Raw genomic sequence first — 19,630 nt, forward strand, 5'->3', positions numbered from 1 at the left:
TATTTTTTTTTTTAGTTGTCTGATGCACAGATACAGTGCCCTCTACTAATATTGGCACCCTTGGTAAATATGAGTAAAGAAGGCTGTGAAAAATTGTCTTTATTATTTAACCTTTTGATCTTTTGTTTAAAAAATCACAAAAATACTCAAGAATTACAAACAAAACACAGGTTTATCCAAAAAATATCTTATTGGCATTTATTAACAATTACTGGCACCCTTTTAGTCAATACTTTGTGCCACCTCTGGTGTTTATTGCAAAAAAAAGCTCTGTCTTGGTTTCATCTGATCCTAGAACCCGATCCCATTTGAAGTTCCAGTAGTGTCTGGCAAACTGAAGATGTTTGAGTTTGTTTTTGGATGAGAGTAGAGGCTTTTTTTCTTGAAACCCTTCCAAACAACTTGTGGTGATGTAGGTGACTTCAGATTGTAGTTTTGGAGACTTTCTGACCCCAAGACACAACTAACTGCTGCAATTCTCCAGCTGTGATCCTTGGAGATTTTTTGGCCACTTGAACCATCCTCTTCACAGTGCGTTGAGACGATATACACACACATCCAATTCCAGGTTGATTCATAGCATTTCCAGCTGACTGGTACTTTTTAATTATTGCCCTGATGGTGGAAATATCCTTTTGCTGCACATCACAGCTATATTCCTTGGTTTTACCCATTGTTATGAATGACTAAGGGAATCTGGCCTACGTGTTACCTCATATTTATACCCCTGTGAAACAGGAAGTCATGATTGAACAATTTCCTGTTCCTAGTCATCCAGGTGTACTAAAAGAAATGTAAAATATCAATGGGAATATACTTCAAATATATTTTTCTCATATGAATTCATAGGGCTGCCCATAATTGTTGCACACTGATATTTTACAAAGATTTTTTTTTTGGATAAACCTGTGTTGTGTTTGCAATTGTTTGATATCCATGAGAGCAGAGGATTTTTGTGAATATTTTGAACAAAAGATCAAAAGGTTAAACAATAAAGACCATTTTCACAGCCTTCTTTCCTCATATTTACCAAGAGTGAAAATATTAGTGGAGGGCACTATAGTAGCATTGTGTTACACCCCTACAGCCAAGATATATTTGGCATCTGACTTTTGCCTATTGGCCTAGCCTCACCCAAATGTTATGCGTAAATACATGCCTCAATCTTCATATTGACATTTGCATCACTTACAGCTTTTCATTACAAGCTCGCCTTCAGACGTTTAACAGAGGAAGCCCAGAGGGCAAAGTGATACCAGTCTGAACTAAAGAAAAAGTTATTCCAGGTTTCCAAGACGATTGACACCATTTACACTACAGTGTTCAGCCACGTTTTATTCATGTGTATAGATCACAGGAAGTCACACTGTTTGCTGAACCATATCACCAGGTCTGTGTGTGTGATATCACTGAAGAAGTGGATGTGGTTTGAATCAGCTATTTACAGAAAAGATTTTGGGTTAGACAGATTTCGTTATTTGTTAGCTATCAGTTTTGTAACTCAAGTGAAAAACTTAAAAAGAGGGAACACTGACTGAATCAGACTTTTCTATGAACCGTTCCTTTAAGAGCTTTCCACCATTCCATCTGCTGTATTTAATGCCATATGGACCATTGTTTTAAAAAAAACTTATCAACATGCACAGGAGCCTCTTTTAGTTATTGAGAAAAGTATTTTTCTTTGAGAAAGATAATGAGTCAGGTCTTAAATTCATTCCATCTTACCCTGTGTAGGTGGAGTGTATCGTTTTTAATGAATACATTATTTAATTTTTTGTTTGTTTGTTTGTATTCACTGAGCATTTTTTCTGTTTTGCTTGTGGTTTCCCCTTAAAAAAAATATTTTATGCATAAACTGTATTATTATTTTATTATTTTATGCATGTACCTCAATTCTAAAATGTCTTGCCACTGGTTATGTACAATAAGCTATGGAGAGTGTATTCAGCATGCCAGAAGGTGTCTGAAGATGTAAATAGTTTTAATGATAGATTTTTTTAAAATACGTGACTTCTGTGCTGTTTCAATTCGAAGTGGCTCGAAGAAATGCTGAGGGTTTATCTCTAGCAATGGTCAATTCGTTTTATTATTAAAACCATAATTCAGCCAAAAATGAATGTACATTAAATAACTGAACTAAACTGAAAGAGTATAGGATTTGGCCTTTTTTTTGTTTTGTTTTGTTTTGTTTTGTTTTGGGGTTTTTTGCTTCGTTGTCCTCATAGCGCCAGTTCAAAACTGAAGAAGTAACCTCAGGCACCAAATATATTTTAACTGACTGACTACATTTGTATTAAGTGGCATGTTTCATTTGTGTAGGTTTTTTTTTTTTTTTTTTTGCTGAACTATTGATTTATGTATTGAGGGCTTTGAACTGGCACAGTTAGTGATATAAATTATACACATCAGACAACAGAAATGTTTAGCCAGTTCATAGAAAGCATTCAGTACATAAATCAAAACTTAACTCTTTAAAAATAAGCAACAAAGATTTACACTGTCAGTTCAAAGTTTGTTGCTGTAAAGTTTGTCAAATGTCACGACACTTGTTACATCCGTATCCTGGATATGTAATGATTTTTAAGCTTTTAATCTGAAGTTGCTTTGACCGTCTCTCAAAAATATGCTGCTCCGCTTCTATGCAAAAGGACTAATCCAGAAAACTACTGAGAAAACATGGTGCATTAGTTTACATGGCCATACAATTTAATAAAGATTAAAACCTACTAAACTGGACTGGTGGCATACTTTTCCACTTGTGACTCAGAAGCGACACCTGGTGTACAAACAGATAAAGCACATTATTTTTGTAGCTCAGCGGCGACATCTAGTGTTTAGTCAGGTGAATAACAGTTGAATATAAAGGCTGGGTGAACTGTACTGTATATAAACTGTATATTGTACGTGTATATAAATATTCCCTAAAAGAATCAAGAGCACTGTTTGCATTTGTATAGTAACAAAATATAATACAAGTGAAAAAACTATTAAAGGTTTTATAGTTATAAAACAGTTGTTCGGTTAAAACTGTTGTTGGATACACAAATTCTTAGCTTTAGATTTAACAAGATTATTATTTTTTTTTAAATGATGCATTTATATATTTAAAAAAGAAAAGTACAGGAGTGACTCCTCTAAATAATGCATGAAACCCAAAAAATTTTTTAAGAAAAGGAATTGCCGAAGAATTCACCCCAGTAAACAGTCTATTGCAAGGCACCATGTGCACACACACACACACACACACACACACACACACATTCACACACTCAATCACACCCACAGGTAATTCAGAGTGACCACTTTATCTGAATATTTTTGGACAGAAGGAGGAAACCACAGAACCCAGAGGAAACCCATGTCACCAAGGTGAGAATGTACAAAACTCCATACAGACAGTAGCCTTCAAAACACAGATGATGTATTAAATGTAGCCTGCAGCTTGCAAACGAAATTGAAGACAGGTCAGAGTGAGTATTTCCGAAACTGTTGATTGGCTGGTATTTTCATGGATAACAGACTCTAGGATTTATAAACAAACAAAAAACATCAAGTGAGCGTGAATTCTGTAAGTGGCATCGCATTGTTGATGAGAGAAGTCAGAGAAGAATGGACAAACTTATACGAGCTGGCAGAAAGGTTATGGTAAGTCACATAATCACTCTTTACAGCCAGTTTGGAGAGAAAATTCCTAATTATTCCTAATAATTTGGTTGTTGAGTGTATCTCAAAAGTAAAGCAATAGTTGCACTACTTTGTTGGTTTGTGGTTTGTTCTCCCCGTACTTCGGGGGTTTCCTCCGGGTAATTCGGTTTCCTCTCCCCATCTAAAGACGTGTTGTAGGCAGACTGGCATCTCTAGATTGTCTGTAGTGTGCAATGGGTTGGCATTGGCACCATGTCCAGGGTGCCCGAGTTCCCTGGGATAGGCTCTAGGCTCCATGTGTAGGATAAACGTTATGGTAAATGGATGGGTTGATGTTGATGGATGAAGTCTCACAAATGGGTAGGCATACTAACACCTTATTGTTTTACTGACAAGCAACAGACATTTTTAACCCTGATTCCACCATATTAACACGTTACATAAACATAACGTCTCTGATATAATATAATGGGCTTCCTAAAAATGATTTGACTGGAAAAAAAACAAACTTAATGTATAAATGATGTATACATTTTGTTTGGCAATATTATTTGTTGAGGGACCAAAAATATTTTATATTTAAAAAAAAAAAAAAAAAATTATTTGTTGAAATTATGTTGAGAAATCTATCCAAGAACAAAAACCTATATATTGGAAAGTCATTGAAATAAGCAAATAAATACAATAAAATAAAATAAAAACGTTAAAATGTTAAAATGATTCGTTACTCCTGCTTACGAATCGACTCACCCAATCGACTCGGAACCGATTCATTGGTGAATCGCCAAATGCTAGAGGTGAAGCGGTGCTCAGTGTGTCAGAGTTTGTGTGTTTGTTACCCAAAATGAGCACTAACGTGTTTCTGGAAGCGATTTTTTACACTTCCTGGAAACTGCACATATTCCAGTGTTGGCTTCAGGTAATCTGAATCAAAACCGAGTTCATCTACATTATTAGACGTGTCATCATAAATTTTGAATCAAAGCAGTTTGGAGGTTTCTTTGTGTAGTTGAGCAAACAAAACTGGAATTAAATGCTAGTTTTATAGTTTTTCAGATCCTCTCATGATACAACCTCAGACATGTTTACAGTTTAATGAACTTAATTGCAGTGTACTTGAATAGTGTGCTTAATATGGTGGGTCCTCATGTCTTTCTTTGCAGAACTTCTTGTCCTTTAATGTCAGTTCTGCAGAAGTGAGTGACATGCAGGAGTCTGTAAGTGTTCTCCCTGTCTGAATGTTCATCAAGAGGTGTCATATGGTTGCTTGCTAAAACAGAGAGGGTCACACAGCAACACTCTTGGTGTGCTTTCAGTCTTGAGGTCTGTAGGAGGGGAAGTGTGTGTGTGTGTGTGTGTGTGTGTGTGTGATAGAGAGAAAGAGAGAGATCTTGAAACTGTACCCTGTCTGTGTGAGTTGTGTGGGCTGATGGCTGTGTCGCTCCGGGCACGTTCTCAGCCTCTATTTCCTCTGAAATTCTTTGTCCTTGCTTCAAGCTTCCTGAACAAGACTTTCCCACTACGACTTGTCAAGGTAAGCAGATCAACTTTATACTTGGTTACACAAAAATGATCAGCAGTCATACAGAATTCACTTTAAAACCTCACATGTCTTGTGATGACATGATGTTAACAACATTTGTAATTATTGCTTAACACCAGAATGGTTAGTTGTATGTATATACATATATGTGTGTATATATGTGTGGGTGTCTGTGGCTTACAGGTGATGCCGGGATGAGTCGGAGGAGGATCTCGGTGAAGGACCTGGGTGAGGCGGACTGTCATGGCTGGCTCTACAAAAAGAGAGAGAGTCGAGCTTTCCTGAGGAATAAATGGAAGAAATACTGGTTCGTGCTGAAGGGATGTTCTCTGTACTGGTACACAAATGTACTGGTGAGTCTTGTGTGGTTTTTAGATGTAGAAACATGTTTACACTTTATACAACTAAACACTGGAGCATTTTTAATAATGAAAGATTCTTTAAAGGAATACTTCAGTCAAAGATGGACATGAAATGTACACAATTTTTCACATACACTAAATGTAACGGATGAGCCAAGACATGTATGGTGTCCAAATTTTGCTTCTTTTATTTCTTGTTCAGTCAGGGAAGTGTCTACCAGCGTAACAGAAATGCCACTGCAAAAAAAAAAAAACCAACAACAACAAAATAATAAAAAAACAACTTTTGTTTCAGTAATACCATCGGCACAAAAGCAAAAATTTGTATTAATATATATATATGGATTCATGCTGTTGGATGTTTTTTCCAATTTTCAACTGCCTAATTTTGGTGCTGCTTTTAGCAAATGAGCAGATTTTCAAGCATCACTTGCTATCTAACCAACCAACCACACACATGCATACTTGGGCAGTGTAACTGGCCGAGTGATCTATTTGACAGTTGTGAAACCCACTTTGCTGGCACATCTGCAACCAGATTTGTTGTATTCTGAGCTCTGAGATGCTTTACCGCCTTACCATGGTTGTAAAGAGTGGCCATTCTCCTCTGACCTCTCTTTTCAACAGCTGTTGCACGCTGGATGTTTGTTGTTTTTCGCAGCCATTCTGCGTAAACCCTAGAGACTGGTGTGCATAAAAATCCCAGGAGATCAGCAGCTTCTAAACAACTCAATCCAGCCTGTCTAGCACCAACAACCATGGTCAAAGTCATGGAGATCACATTTCTTCACCATTCTGATGTTTGATGCGAATATTAACTGAAGCTCTTGACCTGTATCTGCATGATTGTATGCATTGCACTGCTGCCACGTGATTGGCTGTTTGGATAACTGCATGACAGAGAAGGTGATTTGGGCTTCAAGATGATGGCCGCTACGACTGCAACGACCTGTCTCAGCGTTTGAACTAAAAAGAAACCTCTGCAGGCATTGTGATTGGGATATCCATCAGTATTCCTTCATCCTTCAGTTCATCGGTTCACCTGAGGAGGCCTACTGAATTAGCAACATAGTGGCTAACAAGTTAGTCACATAAGCTAGCTATACAATCTGTATATATATATAGATAGATAGATAGAGAGAGAGAGAGAGATAGAGAGATATAGATAGATAGAGAGATAGATAGATAGATACAGTATCTCACAAAAGTGAGTACACCCCTCACATTTTTGTAAATATTTGATTATATCTTTTCATGTAACAACACTGAAGAAATGACACTTTGCTACAATATAAAGTAGTGAGTGTACAGCTTGTGTAACAGTGTAAATTTACTGTCCCCTCAAAATAACTCAACACACAGCCATTAATGTCTAAACCGCTGGCAACAAAAGTGAGTACACCCCTAAGTGAAAATGTCCAAATTGGGCCCAAAGTGTCAATATTTTGTGTGGCCACCTTATTTTCCAGCACTGCCTTAACCCTCTTGGGCATGGGGTTCACCAGAGCTTCACAGGTTGCCACTGGAGTCCTCTTCCACTCCTCCATGATGACATCACGGAGCTGGTGGATGTTAGAGACCTTGTGCTCCCCCACCTTCCGTTTGAGGATGCCCCACAGATGCTCAATAGGATTTAGTCCATCACCTTCACGTTCAGCTTCTTTAGCAAGGCAGTGGTAGTCTAAGGCGGTGTTATCTTAATCAGCTACATCATGATAGCAACTCGATCATACATCACACAATCAGGTCTATGTCTTTTTTTAAATTGACACAGTTTGATAAGACCTGCAGTTTGGACGATGCTAAGTTCCTGTAAGTTCCTAGTTACATGATTATTTACCACTTAAGAAGCAAACTTCAGACCCCAAACATGCCTTTGCTGAAGCTGATTGACTGCTTTTAGAATGAGGGGTGGGGGCGGGGACTTATGTACATTTAATTCTGAGCTTTTCTGTTAAATAGAGCTTTTATGGAAGGTCTTTATGGCCCAGGCCATAATTTGCTTGCAAATGGTCAAGAACAATAGATAATTAGCACAAGAAAGATAGTATCCGCTTCTCATCACAGGGCAGTTGATCACAACTGATTAAGGGTTTGGGTATGTATTGGATGCACTGGAAGGAGCAAAACGGACACATTTATTTTTAGCTTTAATCCAATTCAAAAGCTGAAATCCCATCAGGCTGCTGTTGAATAAACCAGCTGCAGAACATGCTCAGCCTCAGACATCCTGCACGAATCTTTTGGCTCACATCTTCGTGTCCTAACAGGCTCTGAAAGCGGAGGGCTACATCAACTTGCGAGGCTTCAGTCTGGACCAGGCGTACGAGTGCAAGAGGAAGTTGTGAGTGCTTTTTGGTTTTCCTTTAGTTTAGTCATTTGTGGGTATGAATCAGCTAAATATCAGACCAGACCGCTGAGTTGAACAACCACAGAATGTTAGTTTGACAGCGTGCACCGCTGTATTACAGTTTAATCCTAGCTGTGCTGTTCACTATTTAGTAACGGCTTTCCCATTGGCCTAGGCTGTATGTTTAGATTTATAGCAAAACTAATGCCAACTATACATCATCATCATCTAACAAAGAGAAATAGATATTCAATGATTTGGTGATGCTTTTCTGTAGGGAAACATTTCTGGAAGGAGTCTCCAGTGTCAGTAAGTTTCCAGGAATGAGGGCTTTCTAGTGTCTAGGTAACATGACGTGCTGCTTTATTGTGTCTCGTTAACTTCAAGAGGAACTGAAACAGAGAACCTGGTGAGGTAACAATCAGCAGTTTACAGCGGTTATTACATAAGTGATAACAGGAAGGGTCTGCAGGCATCTGACAGTATTCAGTGTGCCCGTAAACGGATAAAGAGTATGACGTCATTTAATTGATAAGAAAAAAAGGTTGATATGTGGCGGATGTGCTGTTATTGGAAACTAATCAGCTTCAGATGGTCTGTCTGATATAAATACAAAATTAATTTTCTTTCTTTCTTCCTTAAATGTCAATAAAGCTCCATGTTGACACGATCAATCTATTTTTAGTGAGGATTTAAAATAGTTGGGGGGTTTTTTTTCGGTTTGTGTGTTTGGTCCTGGATTGGGATTGAATTTGTCTTCTGAACGTAGCCGAAGCCCCTCACTGAGACCCTGCAATAATCTCAGTTAAGCGTCTGCACTAATAGCATGCTGTCACCCTCTCAGGCACAGGAAATAGTCTGGTAAACACAACTTAACTATAGTGCTCAGACCCTGCACTCCCACTTTTGCTGACAGACAGAAGGACTTTTTACTGCTTTCGTGACACGTTCGATGCGTTTTAACATGTACACACACACACACACACACACACACACACAATCAGTCTGAGCCTCTTCACAGATCTGTCTTTAAGTCTGTATGTGCGATGCATGTAAGCATTCATTTCCTCCTGTTCTTTTTTCTTCAGCGCTATAAAGGCCAGCCACCCGCAGATTGTGACGCTCTTCTTTGCAGCTGAGAACACGCAAGATATGTACAAGTGAGTGTGAAAAAAAAAAACACATGCACAAGAAGGAGTTGAACATTTGTGTGTGTGTGTGTGTGTGTGTGTGTGTGTGTGCATACTCTGGTTCTCGTGCACACACTGTATATGGTAGTCGTTAGTTACTGAGCTATATTTATATCCTGTGCTTTTTTCCCTGTACTTGCCCACACAGATACATACACCTATATGTGAAATATACCTTATAAATTATGTATCTTGTTTATTTGTTTATTTTCCTGCTCACAAATTTTATTATCATTTTATTTTTTTCTTTTTGGTGATAACAGGTGGTTAAGTAAGCTAACTGCAGCTTCTAACAAGAAAGAACCTCAGGAAGTCGTCACTGCAGGTAAAGATTCCCATCATATTTTCAACTACACACACACACACACACACACACACACACACACACACACATATTCATAGTTAAACCATCACTGTGACCTATTTCTGTGCTTTATTTAGAACCTGACCCCATATGCACCACATATGTCACTCAAAGAAGGCCAGAGTTAGTACCATTTTTCTTCATGTGGTCTCTGATCATGAGATTTCTTTTTAAGTGTGTGTGTGTGTGTGTGTGTGTGTGTGTATGAGAATACACAGAGTGTTATAGTGAAGACAGTGATGAAGAGGATGATGTTGAAGAAACAGGAGCCCAGTACATTGAGCAGCTAACCTCCAGCTCCACCAATGTGAGTGATTAGAACGACTTTTTGCGTCCTCAGGTTTCACAGTTTTGCATGTTTTTATTGTGCGTATGTTAAGCAATGGAACCTGTGCAATCTGTTACAGCTAACCATAGCAGCCACAGACTAAAAGTATGGTATATGGCCAACATTTTGGGGACACCTGACTATCGCACTCATATGTGCTTGTTGAATGTCACATTCCAGATTGATCCCCCCTTTGCTGTTATAATAAACTCAACTCTTCTGAGAAGGCTTTCCACTAGATTTTGGAGCGTGGCTGTAGGGATTCGTGATCATTCAGCCACAAGAGCATTAGTGGGGTCAGGCACTGATGTTGGGTGAGGAGATCTGGGGTGCAGTCGGCGTTCCAGTTCATCCCAAAGGTGTTCAGTGGGGTTGAGGTCAGGGTTCTGTGCAGGACACTTGAGTTCTTTCAATCCAAAAATTCTGTGTAAACCATGTCTTCATGGAGCTTGCTGTGTGCACAGCAAGCTCCATGTCATGTTGGTACAGGTTTGGACCTCTTAGTTTCAGTGAAGAGAAACTGTAATGCTACCGCATGCGAAAACATTCTATACAGTTGTGTGCTTCCAACTTTGTGGCAACAGTTTGGGGAAGAACCACATATGAGTGTGATGGAAAGGTGTCCACAAACTTTTGGCTATATAGTGTATGTAACACATTTTACGTTGTACTTTGCATTCTTGTGGTTCTTGTGGAGTGTATCTTCATGCGGTGTGCATCTTGACACGTAATCAGCAATCTGAGATTTGTATGAAGATATTTAAGGAAGCAAGTCATACACAATATATTTTAGAGCTGTTTTGATGTGATACGATTTTAATTGAGGGGTCTTACAGGGACTGAGGCCACGCCTCCTTCACTGGGACTGACACATACACAGAGGCCACGCTTCCTTCACTCTCACTGACACTCAGAGGCCATGCCTCCTTCACTGGGACTGACACTCGGAGGCCACGCTTTCTTCACTCTCACTGACACTCAGAGGCCACGCCTCTTTCACTGGGACTGACACTCGGAGGCCACGTTTTCTTCACTCTCACTGACACTCAGAGGCCACGCCTCTTTCACTGTGACTGACACTCAGAGGCCACGCTTGCTTCACTGGGGCTGACACTCAGAGGCCACGCTTGCTTCACTGGGACTGACACTCAGAGGCCACGCCTCTTTCACTCTGACTGACACTGAGGCCATGCCTCTTTCACTCTGACTGACACTGAGGCCATGCCTCTTTCACTCTGACTGACACTCAGAGGCCACACTTCCTTCACTCCCACTGACACTCAGAGGCCACGCCTCTTTCACTCTGACTGACACTCTGATGCCACGCCTTCTTCACTGTGCCTGAAACTCAAAGGCCACGCCTCCTTCATTGGGACTGACAGACTCAGAGGCCACGCCTCATTCACTGTGCCAGACACACAGTGGCATTATGAGAATTATTTATACGCTGTTTACTTATGTGGCATATAAACATACTGAACGTTTGTGTGTGTGTGTGTGTGTGTGTTTGTTTTACGTAGGGGTGTCTTCCTCCGCCACAATCCAGCTCGTCCCCCTGCCAGGACATGCTCCCCCTCGTGTCTCCGGTGTGTAACACCTCGGAGTGTGTGAGTTCAGACAGCGAGTCGTGGCTGGAGCTCAGCTCTGACTCTCAGGGCGCGACGTGCGTCAGCAAGCACAGTAACATCGGCCAGCTGCAGGATTACCATGGCGACGAAGGTAAGTCAGCATCTGCCTTAACATCTCAGTACAACCTGACACCAGCGTGTCATTTTCTCCGACTTGACCATTTAGTCTTTAAAGCTACAGGAATAAACACGCCATTCATTTTTAGTACATTTAAAGTACTTGATAACCTTTTGTGCCATGTTTTATTACAGAATGTCCGAAACGTCAGGAACCAATTGGAACATGATGCAGAAAATGCATAGAGCATAAGGGGGAACATGTAGAGCATATGTTGTAACTAACATACAAAATGAAGTATCTGTAACTTTACTCTCATTGGTTCCTGACTTTTCAGACACCCTGTAGATTTAACGCCTTACTTTTATACCTTTTACCTACATTCCCTACATATCCTCTGTAATTAGTTTTACATTTAGTCATTTTGATCCTTCTGTGCCTTACTTTTACACCCTTCTGTATTTTATTGGCCTGTTTTGTTCCCTACATTTATACCCTATCATAATTACTTCTACATTTAGTACATTTTGTATCCTATATTCTGTGCTTTAATTCTGTTCATTTTAATACCCATTTAATCCTATATTATATGCATTTTGCTCTACATGTATTCTCTTCTACTATATGTAAACGTTTTCACCTAACTTTTATCTCTGTCTGTATTTTATAGTCTTTTGTCCCCTACACTTTTATACCCTTCGGTGTTCCGTTTCATTTTATGCCCCATCTCTGACCTGGGTTCCCATAAAATCCACTTCATTTGAGCATGATTTGTCCTTTCCAGTCACTGAGCCTGAATGTCCACAGTGCTTACACACAGACTGTGTACGACTCTCAATCCCACCTCACACACAGCACACAGATAAAACCGATGTAACAGTCACGATGTCGTTCCACAAGGGCTTCCGTCTGACGAGCTGGAGATGCTGTATCTGCACCTCAAAAACGCCAGCCTGTCCCCGTGCGGAGAACTGCAGCCTGTGACTAAGCGGGACTACAGATCGTCCTTCGTCAGACGCTGCAAAAACGACACCATCAACGAGAAGCTGCACCTGGTCCGAGTTCTCAACAGTACTTTAAAGGTAGGGTGCACGTGAAGGGTTTCCGTCGTCCATGTCATTTTGAAAGGGGTGTGGTCCAGAAGGATCACATATAAGTATCAGATATTAATGAAGCTCCTCAGATGAATGTTAGAACATCTTCAGCAAAGGTTTTTAGCTATTCAAATCATCAGCTAATAAGTCATGAGTGCGAATGATTGGTCTTCAGCATCCTTCAGACCACAATCATTCATCACCTTTCACATCTGTAGACCTCACTGAGCATCTAAGGGGACTTAATAAGCTTTTATAAGATCACTGTTATCAATCACACATGGAAACTACTAACTTCAGCTCTCCGAAAGCAGTGTAGCAAAATATCTTTGAGGTTCTTAAAAAGGTCTAGTCATGCTGACTTACATTCTTGACCAGGGGGCACGGTGGCTTAGTGGTTAGCACGTTTGCCTCGCACCTCCAGGGTTGGGGGCTCGATTCTGGCCCTGCCCTGTTTTTGCGGAGCTTGCATGTTCTCCCTGTACTTCGGGGGTTTCCTCCGGGTACTCCGGTTTCCTCCCTGAGTCCAAAGACATGCACCGTAGGCTGATTGGCATCTCCAAATTGTCCGTAGTGTGTGAATCCGTGTGTGCGGTTGTGCCCTGCGATGGGTTGGCACCCTGTCCAGGGTGTTTCCAAGTCTCCTGGGATAGGCTCCAGGCTCCCCGTGACCCTGTGTAGGATAAGCCGGACAGAAAATGGATAGATGGACATGCTTGACCTTTTATATTCTTGGAATTCCTATTTTATTGCTTTATTACTGATTCTGATTATTGACTATATTGATATTTAAAAAAAAAAACATTGAACAGCTGTTCTATAACAGTTTGTATTTAAAGATTTATTCATGTTTCGATATCAGATTCTAATGGGACTCTTTTCTTTTAGAGTTTTATGGTTAGTCTAGGATTTCTTCTCATAAAATTAGAGGTCACAATAACTTCTCTGTTCACTCATACAGGGCATCCGGAAAGTATTCACAGCGCTTCACTTTTCCCACGTTTTGTTATGTTACAGCCTTATTCCAATATGGATTAAATTCATTATTTTCCTCAAAATTCTACAAACAATACCCCATAATGACAACGTGAAAGAAGTTTGTTTGAAATCTTTGCAAATTTATTAAAAATAAAAAACAAAAAAGTACATGTACATAAGTATTCACAGCCTTTGTCATGACACTCAAAATTGAGCTCAGGTGCATCCTGTTTTCACTGATCATCCTTGAGATGTTTTTACAACTTGATTGGAGTCCACCTGTGGTAAATTCAGTTGATTGGACATGATTTGGAAAGGCACACACCTGTCTATATAAGGTCCCACAATTAACAATGCATGTCAGAGCACAAACCAAGCTAGGCAGTTCAAGGAATTGTCTGTAGACTCCGAGACAGGATTGTATCGAGGCACAGATCTGGGGAAGGGTACAGAAACATTTCTGCAGCATTGAAGGTCCCACTGAGCACAGTGGCCTCCATCATTTGTAAATGGAAGAAGTCTGGAACCAGCAGGACCCTTCCTAGAGCTGGCCGCCCGGCCAAACTGAGCGATCGGGGGAGAAGGGCCTTAGTCAGGGAGGTGACCAAAAACCCGATGGTCACTCTTACAGAGCTCCAGCGGCGCTCCGGTGGAGAGAGGAGAACCTTCCAGAAGAACCATCTCTGCAGCACTCCACCAATCAGGCCTGTATGGTAGAGTGGCCAGACAGAAGCCACTCCTCAGTAAAAGGCACATGACAGCCTGCCTGCAGTTTGCCAAAAGGCACCTGAAGGACTCTCAGACCATGAGAAACAAAATTCTCTGGTCTGATGAAACAAAGATTGAACTCTTTGGCCTGAATGGCAAACGTCATGCCTGGAGGAAACCAGGCACCACTCATCACCTGGCCAATACCATCCCTACAGTGAAGCATGGTGGCGGCAGCATCATGCTGTGGGGATGTTTTTCAGCGGCAGGAACTGGGAGACTAGTCAGGATCGAGGGAAAGATGAATGCAGCAATGTACAGAGACATCCTTGATGAAAACCTGCTCCAGAGTGCTCTGGGCCTCAGACTGGGGTGAAAGTTCATCTTCCAACAGGACAACGACCCTAAGCACACAGCCAAGATAACAAAGGGGTTGGTACAGGACAACTCTGTGAATGTCCTTGAGTGGCCCAGCCAGAGCCCAGACTTGAACCCGATTGAACATCTCTGGAGAGATCTGAAAATGGCTGTGCACCGACGCTCCCCATCCAACCTGATGGAGCTTGAGAGGTCCTGCAAAGAAGAATGGGAGAAACTGCCCAAAAATAGGTGTGCCAAGCTTGTAGCATCATACTCGAAAAGACTTGAGGCTGTAATTAGTGCCAAAGGTGCTTCAACAAAGTATTGAGCAAAGGCTGTGAATACTTATGTACATGTGCTTTTTTTGTTTTGTTTTTTAAATAAATTTGCAAAGATTTCAAACAAACTTCTTTCATGTTGTAATAAGGGGAGCCAGGGGTTTAACCCTTTGACTTGCAGTATATTTCAGTCCACAAAACATGGTCCATGCAAACTTTTTTCAGTAATGTATTTACCAGCCATTAACCCACCAATCAAAAGCGCAATTCTAAAATCCACCAGAAGGTGTCAGTATATATCACTTAATAGTATACGACTCGTGCAAATACTGTGTATATACACCTTGTATACGCAATGTAATGTGATAGACAGTACAACATTCTGACCTGTGTGTGTGTGTGTGTGTGTGTGTGTGTGTGTGTGTTCCAGGCCAAAGAGGCAGACCTCCTGGCTATTGAGCAGGTTCTAGCTGATTCATTGTTAGATGGCAGTAAGTACAGACAGTGGAAGAGTGCGAATGTTCTCCTACTGGAGGAAATCAACCAGAAAAGAAGTACAGAAGAGGAAAAACCAAGCGTTCAGCCCGAACAGATGCCATCCTCCATACCGGTTGTGTTCTCAGAGACCAGCCTGTGAGCATGAACATGTATAGTTTAGGTTTTTTTTTTTTTCTCACCATAGTTCTATTGTCTATTTAATCAGTGTTTTTTTTTTTTTTTTTAAAGTGTGATAAGTAGGGATATTGAAAATTATCATTGTGTCATCTAGAAACATGTATCCCTTGCTCTGAAGATTTAATAATGAAATTGCTCATTGTAAATGAACTTGTTTTGGAATTGCAACCGTGGTTCTGTCACTAGATGATTGCAAAACACTTGTTAAGTTCAGTCATCACTCTTTATGTGAAAGCTGTGCCTTGTGTTTCATATGAATATATGTGTATACGTTGAAATCGAACATGATAATGGCATGATTTGGAGTGTAAAATGGACAACCTAGCAGTTTCTATAAATAGAAAATGGTATATTTAATGCCAGATATCAGTCTAGGTAACACATCTGATGCCACATTTGGACACTAACCTATTGCTCTCTCTTTTTTTCAAAGCACGCGTTGAAGAATAGAATGAAAGCGACTGGATTTTAACCAACAACTCGAAATCACTAGTAAAATGTTTGAATGTGCATGTATTTACTGTAAATAAATTTTTAAAGTATTTTCTGTGAAAACTCGTGTATGTCAGGAGAAAAAAACAAAAACAACAACGTGTATTTGATCATCTTATTGCAATAGAAATGATTCCATAATCTTCACACACAGTGCACCAGCAACAAATCCTTCTCTATGAACCAGAAAATGGATGCCTTTTGCAGTCCTTTACACAAAGCCCGATTAGTCTTCTGGTGTACCATCTGCGACTGCGTCCCGACAGATTCATCAATGAGACGCTGAAGAACACAGTGCTGACATGCAGATCATATGCAGCCATCTGTTGCTGTCTTTGTATCAGAGTATAAAAGGAGCTAATCTGACTGCCGTGCCTTGGCCTTGGCTCTGACACCGATTTGAATGAGAATCGAGCAGCGTCTGGACACTAGGTGTCTCCGCGGAGCATGCTGAAGAGTGTGATTAAAGGGGGTTTAAATTAGATTCGGCCATTCGTCTGATTTGGGAGGGAAATCAGCCGTGAGGAAAACTAATGGAAGCTTTGATAATAGGCCCCCAGGTTTATGACTGGAGAACCCCTGTAATGTTCTTCCTACAATTATCACACACTCGTACCAGTACAGTTGGTGTCATCTGTAGTCTGGCAGTGAGGCAGGACCCAGTCCGAGAACAGACTGCCTCACTTTTAAGGCATTTTGAGGTGCCGGAAAAAGTGCCTGGCAGATGAACGACTGTAAATGGTTAAGGCTAGTGAAGCTTAATAAACAGCTGGCAGTGCAGTTTGTCACATATATGAGTACAGACAGCAGAACTGTGACCACAAGGTGCAGAAAAATGGAGTGCTTTTATTTGCTCTGGGTTGAATAATGTGAGGCATCTGAAGCAGGAGAGGTCAGACCGAAGACGAGAGAGCTACACACTGTAAACAGAAGCATGTCTGCATGTTTAAGTGTGCGTGATGGATTTTATATCTACAGCCAGATAATGGTGCTTGACTCGGTTTTGTTATAAACAGTATAAATCTCTGTGTGTGTGTGTGTGTGTGTGAGAGAGAGAGAGAGAATCGGCATCATCACCCGTCGAAATTCAACCCAATCTATTGCACCTAAATCCATTTATTTTAATTCAATTTATTTTATTTTATTCATTTCATAAGACACAGAATAAACAAAAGTGTCCTTTCTATGAACTCCAGTATTTTATAGCATGCATGACAAACATGCGGTACTACACAACCTTGCATGAATTAGGTGACTTCTAGCTAATGGCTTTTCCAGACCACCATGGGCAATCCTCATCAGTCTCACCCATAATGCTTTGAGCATCTTCTAGACTCTCTAGGAACGACTAGATAAATGTGAGCTCTGTGCTGAAGTGAGTCCTCCACTTGGCCTCACGTGTGCTCTAAATATACGTACGTACAGATAGTAGAGGAAGGACGAAGGAGGATCGTGTGAATCCTCCTCAGCTGTACTTATCATTTTGAGCACGGTGTGCTCGCAGTAACACTCAACACACTTCTTTTTAGGCTTAAGGAATTAAAAGTGGAATGTATCCCCCCCTTCCCGACAGATAAACACATCTGTGCAGTAGCTTTTAAATCCAACAAGATTACACACCTAAAACATATTTTTTCTTGTCCCCTTACAGTACAGTTGAAATCAAAATTATTCAACCCCCATTGCAAATCAGGTTTATTGTGAAAATGTACAGACTTTCAGCTGGTTGCAATGAACAAATCAAGCAAAAGCAATTGAAATAGTTCAACACAACGAATGCCTCAAGTGGTTTCACCAAATTCAACTGAAAATGCAACTTATAATGACAACCCCCTGAATAGAATCTTTCACAACAGCACAAATATATATATATATATATATATATATATATATATATATATATATATATATATATATATATATGTATATATATATATATATATATATACATATATATATATATATATATATATATTATTTAAAAAAAAACACGATTGTTTCAACATCAGATGCACCAGGTGTGCTTGAGCTGGAACACATCAAATACCTGAACTGGCTAGGGGTAGAAAATATATGAAATACCTGGACGGGGCAGAAAAAGGAAGCTATCAACAGCTGCAAGCAGATTTCTGAGAAGGCAGGTTGTGAAAAAAAACAGTGAAAAACCAGTGACCACAAAAGACCTGCAGCAAGACTTGGTGGCAACAGACAGTGAGGTTTCAGTGAGCACAGTAAGGTGCGAAGTAAACACAGAAGGTTTGCTGATTGTAACAAAATCTTAAAATCTCAGAAGTCTGGTTGCAGCTGTAATCATATGCTGTGGCCTTTGCACTCATCACAGCTCAACCCAAACTGAACATCTATGGGAGCGTTTGGAGCGACGTGTTAGACAGCGCTGTCCACCACCACCATCACAACACTATCTGAGGGATGTCTTTAAGAGCAACATTGTTCATCCCTCGAGTACAGTTTCGTGGAACCGATGGCAGGACACATTGAAGCTGTTCTAGTAGTTGGAAGTGTGAAAGTGGCCCAACACCTTACTAAGATACTGGTGTTCCTTTCATTCATGAAATTCATGTTGTGTTATATATATATATATATATATATATATATATATATATATATATATATATATATAGTGAGAAAGCTCCAGACTCAAAATGATTTAACTATGGCTGACTTTGTGTTTATTCCCAGCTTCAGGCAGCCATGGGATTTTCTAAATTTAGGATTTTAAAATGATAACCAGCCTGGGACAAATCCTGTAGCCTTCCTCTGACTAACCTCAGTCACATAATTCAGTTGTGGAGTCTTTGGGCCTGCAGAAATGTGTGCCTGGGCCTGAACCCAAGCCCCCAAACAAACACACGCACAAAAGCATGCACGCACACACACACACACACACACGCAAGCACACACGCACACACTGGATGTGGTTTAGAGCTGTGCTGGGACAGCCTGCAAAGAAAAGAAAGAAAGAAATGGAAGACTCATTCTTTCAGGCTTATCTCCACTTCAGAGCAAAAAGAAAGCCCTGTGTTTACTCCCATTAAAAATAAAAGGGGTTATAACTGGGTCATAAATCCCTAAAGACCTGTTTTTTGCTTTGCCATGGAAATATATAAAGAGATTTGTATGGTAGACTCATACTTGCTTCAGACTAAATTGAGACAAAAGTCATACTTGTAATAAACTTAATAGATTAAAAAACATTCAGTAAACTAGCCAGTAATGTACTAATGATCATAAGTAATGAAAATACTGATAAACTGATTCTCAATTCATGTAGAACCTCCAGAGGAAGCAAAGAAAGCATAACTATGCAAGCCTCAAGCATACTTGGCCTGAAAGTAAACGCCATATTGACTTGCAAGCCACTCTGAAGCCAGTGTTTCCAATCAATTCTACTATTTGCAATGATTTTTTTTACGTCTACATTCACTGGTTAGTTTCTAAACCATTCCTTTTCATCTTCAGTATGTCCTTTATCCAGATCAGGGTTGTAGTGTATATAGAGCCTATCCTAGGAGCACTGGTCCAAGGGTGGAATACACCCTGAATGGGACTCCAGTCA

The 19,630-nt window shown here is 40.3% G+C and overlaps 1 protein-coding gene across 1 annotated transcript in view; it reads left to right on the forward strand.

The window, feature by feature from the left end:
• Nucleotides 1-16,103, forward strand: part of cnksr3 (cnksr family member 3) — a 56,606-nt gene extending 40,503 nt beyond the window's left edge. The window contains exons 14-25 of the mRNA XM_053614907.1: nucleotides 3,327-3,369; nucleotides 3,520-3,645; nucleotides 5,143-5,179; nucleotides 5,372-5,541; nucleotides 7,821-7,894; nucleotides 8,989-9,060; nucleotides 9,354-9,415; nucleotides 9,664-9,761; nucleotides 11,303-11,501; nucleotides 12,369-12,550; nucleotides 15,317-15,519; nucleotides 15,995-16,103. Coding sequence (XP_053470882.1) covers nucleotides 3,327-3,369; nucleotides 3,520-3,645; nucleotides 5,143-5,179; nucleotides 5,372-5,541; nucleotides 7,821-7,894; nucleotides 8,989-9,060; nucleotides 9,354-9,415; nucleotides 9,664-9,761; nucleotides 11,303-11,501; nucleotides 12,369-12,550; nucleotides 15,317-15,519; nucleotides 15,995-16,004 — 1,276 coding nt within the window. The 3' untranslated portion in view covers nucleotides 16,005-16,103. The remainder of the gene's footprint in view (nucleotides 1-3,326; nucleotides 3,370-3,519; nucleotides 3,646-5,142; nucleotides 5,180-5,371; nucleotides 5,542-7,820; nucleotides 7,895-8,988; nucleotides 9,061-9,353; nucleotides 9,416-9,663; nucleotides 9,762-11,302; nucleotides 11,502-12,368; nucleotides 12,551-15,316; nucleotides 15,520-15,994) is intronic.
• Nucleotides 16,104-19,630: the final 3,527 nt, after the last annotated feature.

Source organism: Ictalurus furcatus, chromosome 25, assembly GCF_023375685.1.
Source record: "Ictalurus furcatus strain D&B chromosome 25, Billie_1.0, whole genome shotgun sequence".
In the NCBI taxonomy this organism is placed as follows: Eukaryota; Metazoa; Chordata; class Actinopteri; order Siluriformes; family Ictaluridae; genus Ictalurus; species Ictalurus furcatus.